Source organism: Theobroma cacao, chromosome 1, assembly GCF_053813885.1.
Source record: "Theobroma cacao isolate CCN51 chromosome 1, ASM5381388v1, whole genome shotgun sequence".
In the NCBI taxonomy this organism is placed as follows: Eukaryota; Viridiplantae; Streptophyta; class Magnoliopsida; order Malvales; family Malvaceae; genus Theobroma; species Theobroma cacao.
The window spans coordinates 34125507-34131426 of record NC_142639.1 but is presented as its reverse complement, the minus strand read 5'-3'; the positions used below and the strand labels follow the sequence as shown (position 1 = coordinate 34131426).

Sequence of the window (5920 nt, the reverse complement as noted above, 5' to 3'; positions counted from 1 at the left end):
TTGTTAACTACTATCATATAAAGTCAATAACCCATTATTTGGAGATATCCTGGCTATTGCGAAGAACTTGTTTGCCCAACTGATAATGCCAAGAACTTTCTTGAAACCTGAACATTGTTCAACACCGAACCGAATGGACCATGATCGTAACGCGTTCTCGTGAGCCTCGTGCTTTAGAAAATATTCATAAAAAGCACCTATAATATGAAATCGTAATCTTTAGGAGTTTGGACTACCAACTGACTGAGTTCCGTATTATATTAAGCCTCTCTTCTCTAGGCAACAGGCCCGCCCACTCTCCCTTCCTTTCTTTTAATTATTTCTTCCACCTTGACCCTGCTTCACAAGGGCTTGCTAGTTTCAATGGCCATTTCTCTATCCAAAACCTTTCTCTCTATCAACCGCCAGCTTGATCACGTTTTGCCATCTGAAAAATGCTGTCCATTGTCTTTTTCAGGCCAGAAATCTCACCTTGGACGTACCAAAAGTATAGACTTTGCAACAGGGCGGCTTAGAATTCCAAGAGTTTTTTCCAAAGCAAGTGAGTCCTTGTCCTCCACCATCAATGAACTCGAAAAGGAAAGATTAAAAAAAGAAGAAGAAGAAGACCTTGCACCTGGTCAACAAGAAGAAAGACGAGTAGCCGATGTATGGAAAGAAATCCACGGCCAAGACGATTGGGTTGGGATGTTAGATCCAATGGACCCTCTTCTACGCTCAGAGCTGATACGATACGGCGAGATGGCACAAGCCTGTTATGATGCTTTCGATTTTGATCCATTTTCCAAATACTGTGGAAGCTGCAGATTCGCGCAAAGTCAATTCTTTGACTCCCTAGGCATGGCGCACCATGGCTACCTGGTCTCTAGGTACCTCTTCGCAACATCCAACATTAACCTTCCGAATTTTTTCAAGAAATCTCGGTGGCCTAAAGTGTGGAGCAAGAATGCTAATTGGATTGGATACGTCGCGGTTTCGAACGATGAAATGTCCAAACGTTTAGGCCGTCGTGACATCACCATTGCTTGGAGGGGCACCGTGACACGCCTGGAGTGGATTGCAGATTTAATGGATTTCCTCAAGCCAATTTCTTCTAATAAAATCCCGTGTCCGGATTCAACAGTAAAAGTAGAATCAGGTTTCCTGGATCTCTACACTGACAAGGACGAGAAGTGCCTGTTCTGCAAGTTTTCAGCCAGGGAGCAGATACTAACGGAAGTGAAGAGGTTAGTTGAAATGTACCAAGATGAAGAGATTAGCATAACCATCACTGGTCACAGCTTAGGCAGTGCCCTGGCAATTCTTAGTGCGTACGATATTGTTGAAACGGGTCTAAATGTATTGCAAGATAGCAGAGCTGTGCCCGTGAGCGTCTTCTCCTTTTCCGGTCCTAGGGTTGGTAACGTGAGGTTCAAGGAACGGATCGAAACGCTTGGAGTTAAGGTGTTGAGGGTGGTGAATGTGCATGACATAGTCCCTAAATCGCCAGGATTGTTCTTCAATGAAAACGTGTCACCAGTGTTGATGAAGCTGGCTGAGGGATTGCCGTGGAGTTACTCGCATGTTGGAGTTGAACTGGCATTAGATCATAAAAACTCGCCTTTCCTGGAAGACACTGGGGATCCCACTTGTGCACATAACCTGGAAGCTCACTTGCATTTGCTTGACGGGTTAGTTTCTTATGCTCAAACCATAGTTGAACATGAACCTGGTTACTTAATTGGTGGTCCTGCTTTATACATCTAAGTTTCATTAATTAAGCCGTCACCTAAAAGAATTTTTGGTTAGTTCCCCGGATTGGAAAACAAAGTCATCTACGATGAAAACCTTTAGGAGTCATTTTCGCAATAACTATGATTGAAATGAGTTTCATTTTCAGTTCCATCTCGAATTGAGAGATAAAAATTAGAATAATATAACATTTCATTTTTCCTAGGTGCTTGCTTGGACCCAGCTTGTGATTTGCAAGCATAAGACGTTTAGTATTAAGAGCAGTAGGTAGCTGGAAATTGTTAAAATAGTTAGTAAAGAACTTGAGATGAGATCATCGTCATATATTCATATATAATTCCCACCTTCAGTGGCATTGGACCAAAGTTGCAGTAAATAATCACACCAATAGCCATCAATGGTGGGTATGATTACGCAAACTGGTAGTGGAAGTATTATATAAGATGGGAATGTGATAGGCATGGAAGCAATTTGATGGAAGTGAAGATTTATAAAATAGGAAAGGGGTAGTCTACTAAATACTAAAGCAACTGTTTGGACTTTTACTAGCAGAATTCAGAGGTCTACTTACTCTAGCTCTGACCCAATAGTTCTCTAGGCACAAGTTCAGCAAGTCAAATAAAGCAATGTTATTCACCATTGGGTTTCACATTTGAATGAATTATCTGACCTGAAAAAAAATTAATTGGGGAATTCATCAAGATATTTCTTTAGAAATAGTCTAATCCAGGGTGATGTTTAATTGAGATGCAGATACCATGGTAAAGGCCATAGATTTGTGCTGGCAAGTGGTAGGGACCCTGCTTTGGTGAACAAGGCCTGTGACTTCTTGAAAGATCATTACTTGGTTCCACCGTATTGGAGGCAAGATGAGAACAAGGGCATGGTGAGGAACAAGGATGGCCGTTGGATGCAGCCTGAAAGGCCGAAATTTGACGATCATCCTGAAGATACACTCCACCATCTCAGGCAATTAGGCCTAGCATCGGAGCATTAGAAAGTATAATTAACAAGGCAATAAATTTCTTGTTTACATTATAGTACTGCTAGTGATGGCATTGGTAGATCAAAGCATCAATTTCTGGGCTTTCTGAAGCTAAGTTCGGGCGTCACAGCAACCAATGTTAAGATCAGAAGTTCAGAACTGGAGTGTAGGGTCATCCTCTTGTAATTTAGGCTGTTATAGCTGACAGAATTTATGTAAGGACAAGTACATATGTGGATTCCTTGATACCGTCTCTGCTGGCTACTTAAACTTGGATGAATTGCGAATACTGTTGTATTAGCTCCTCCCACAATCAACCACATTTATAATCTATTTGGAAATTACAGAGCATGCTAAATCAAATGATTAATTGTGTACCTCTAGATAGATTAAAGGTGGAAGTTACTAACTCCATAGACCATAAACGAATTAACATGATTGACTCTAAAATTTTTAATTTTTAATTTAAAAGTAGATAGCCAATAAATTCCAACTTACGTGTACTTGATGTAACAACATTCCTGGTTGTAAAATATAAACGGTTTATGTAATTAAAGCGATTATGCAAAAGTTTTCTGTTCCTAAAGGGATGTAAGGCCATGCATCTAAACTTTGGATGCCTTGTCTCGAACGGCTATTCGCTGGACGTAATGGAGGTTAACAATCAGCATACACTTGTCAATTAATCAACGGCTTGCAATTAAGTGCCCTCAGTGTGATCAACAACAAAAGGTAGTCAGACGCTATCATTCCACTTAAAATCATAAAACGCATCTTCCACAAAACAAACAAGCTGGTCTCTTTCTTGATATACTTTTACTATTCTGGATCTACCTTTAGCTACAAATGTAAAGGATTATAAGTTGTTGAATAATGTTACGGTTTCCCACTTGCATATAAAGAATAGAACTAAAAACAAGTAGTTAACATCACCTAATTTCTCGTGATTTCCATTTTTTTCACCTTTTTTTTTTATATTATTTTCTCAAGAAACACCATGTAGATATCTTTTTTTTTTTCAATTAACAACATGTGAATGACATATGCTCTTGTTAGGATAAAGTAGTTGATCGGTTCAATAAGTTCATGTGATGAAAATTTAGAAATCGACCAAATTAACATAAGTAGAAAGAAGATTGAACTGACCGACTATATAGTATAAATCGACATAATCAAAGTCGATTTGCAAACTTTATTTTTTTTCAACAATTAAAAAAAATATAATATTTTTAACAACATTTTTAAAAAAAAAAAAACTTAATCAAAGTATAATTAGTTAACAAAAATAATAATCATATTCCATAACCACAACAGCATAAATTAGTACATCTATATAAATCCCACAATATGTCAACAACTTTATAAATTCTTCAATTTTGAATCTTGATGGACTTCCTATTAGGTGATTTCGAATTTATCAATCATCCAAATCTCATATGAACATCTCCCTAAAGTGTTAAAGAAAAAAAATTAAAATTAATATAAATGAATGTGTTAAAACAACCTAAAGATATTATAAATGAAAATATCTATACTACTTACCATTCAATAACCTAGCTAGAGACTGAAGCAGTCACTAGTTAATACACTTATTTTCCAATCAATGAAGATACTTGATGTAATTTTCAACAAATCAAAAACTATATTAAAAAATAAAATAAAGTAACTTTTAAATAAAAAACTAAATAAACAAAGAAATAAAAATTGATATGATGAAATGATGGGTATAAACTGTAAATAAAACAATTACTTGAATAAACTTTCTCAAACTCCTTCAAATTAAACTTAATGTCATTTGAATCAAAATGTGATGATCCATGTAGTTAATCTTGAGCACATATAAATGCTTGCACGAGCTTAGGAGTCAAAGAACTCTAATACGCATCGGCCACATCCACCGGTACTAAAAGAGAATTCAGAAAAACCTGTTAATATATATACGAATCATCAATACATCATGAGCAATATAAAAAAGTATTGGAAAACTTATGATTATTGAGTTTCCACTAAATGAGAATATCAAAGTCATTATGATCAACAACATCATCGATCCTTAATTAAATATTTATCTAATTTGGTTTTCTACTCCCTTCTATTACTTTCCATCCTATACCTCTTATACGCAGAAATAAGAACTTTTGCTTTTGGTTTTGATTCATAATTTCACCTGTAACTTCTTTCATTTGGCTCTCACTACCAAAATTTAAACTTTACTGATGAAGAATTATGTCGGTAAAGTGGTATAATTCTTTGGTGTTCCAAATCATTGATGAAAATGTCGACAGATAAATTCGTTGGCACATGATAGGAAATACCCTCGTTGGTAATGACCACTTCATTGGTGATAGAATAATCTGTTGAAATATTCTTCAACGACATATACCATCGGTCTTTGTGTTGGGAAATAGTCAATTCGTCGGCTTTGTTGGTCTAGTCAGTGATACAACCAGTGCAATGAAACATTCTATTGGTAAATCATCAATGGAAGTTACTGACAAAATATCTAGCCAATTGAACGTTGACCTTTTCATCAAGCTCCATAAGTAGAAAGTGTGATTCTATCGGTATTTTAAAATTTTTTTAATACCTTAATGATAAAAAAATTAAAAACTAAATGAATAGAAATACGTCAGAGAAATTATTTTAATTATTACAAATATAAAAAATATTTTTAAATTAATAAAAACATGAATATAAATTGTTTTATTTTTATCACAATCAATTACAAATAAAAAGCAAAACATGTACAAGTATATGAAGAATACAAATGAACTGCTGACCACATGACTCAATTGACGATTTGTTGGATGCTAAACTCGAACTTCATAGTATTAGTACATGGAAACATACCTTCAGCAAAAGCACTCATTTTTAAAGGAAAAGATACAACACGTGTTCTACAAAGAACTTGTTCGGTAGTGTTTGTCTGTTTCCATTCAAAGATTTCAATATCCACAGCTCGTATATCCTATATGGACCTTATCTACCTACCCTAGATTATTTAGCAAATAGAAAATTCAAAACATTAATATATATATATATATATATACACTGAATCCTTACTTGCTAAATAATCTCGAGCAACGTAGTCAACTCCATTGAATGTACAAGTGATGAAGTGTGTTGTACTCTCTGAAAGGGAACTCGAATATTCCATAAACCCGATTAACGTACCCAATGCCAACAATTCATACATTGCAGTAA

The 5920-nt window shown here is 35.6% G+C and overlaps 1 protein-coding gene across 2 annotated transcripts; it reads left to right on the top strand.

Moving 5' to 3' along the window:
* The first annotated feature begins 227 nt into the window (after positions 1-227).
* Positions 228-2969, top strand: LOC18613231 (phospholipase A1-Igamma2, chloroplastic). Of its 2 annotated transcripts, none has more exons than XM_007050355.3 (2): positions 228-1670; positions 2485-2969. In XM_007050355.3, exons 1-2 carry the CDS (start codon positions 364-366, stop codon positions 2726-2728), a joined length of 1551 nt encoding a protein of 516 aa, XP_007050417.3. In that variant the 5' UTR covers positions 228-363; the 3' UTR covers positions 2729-2969. The 2 variants fall into 2 exon arrangements, with proteins under 2 accessions (XP_007050417.3, XP_088659180.1); XM_088803054.1 differs by lacking the exon at positions 2485-2969 and adding an exon at positions 2284-2476.
* Positions 2970-5920: the final 2951 nt, after the last annotated feature.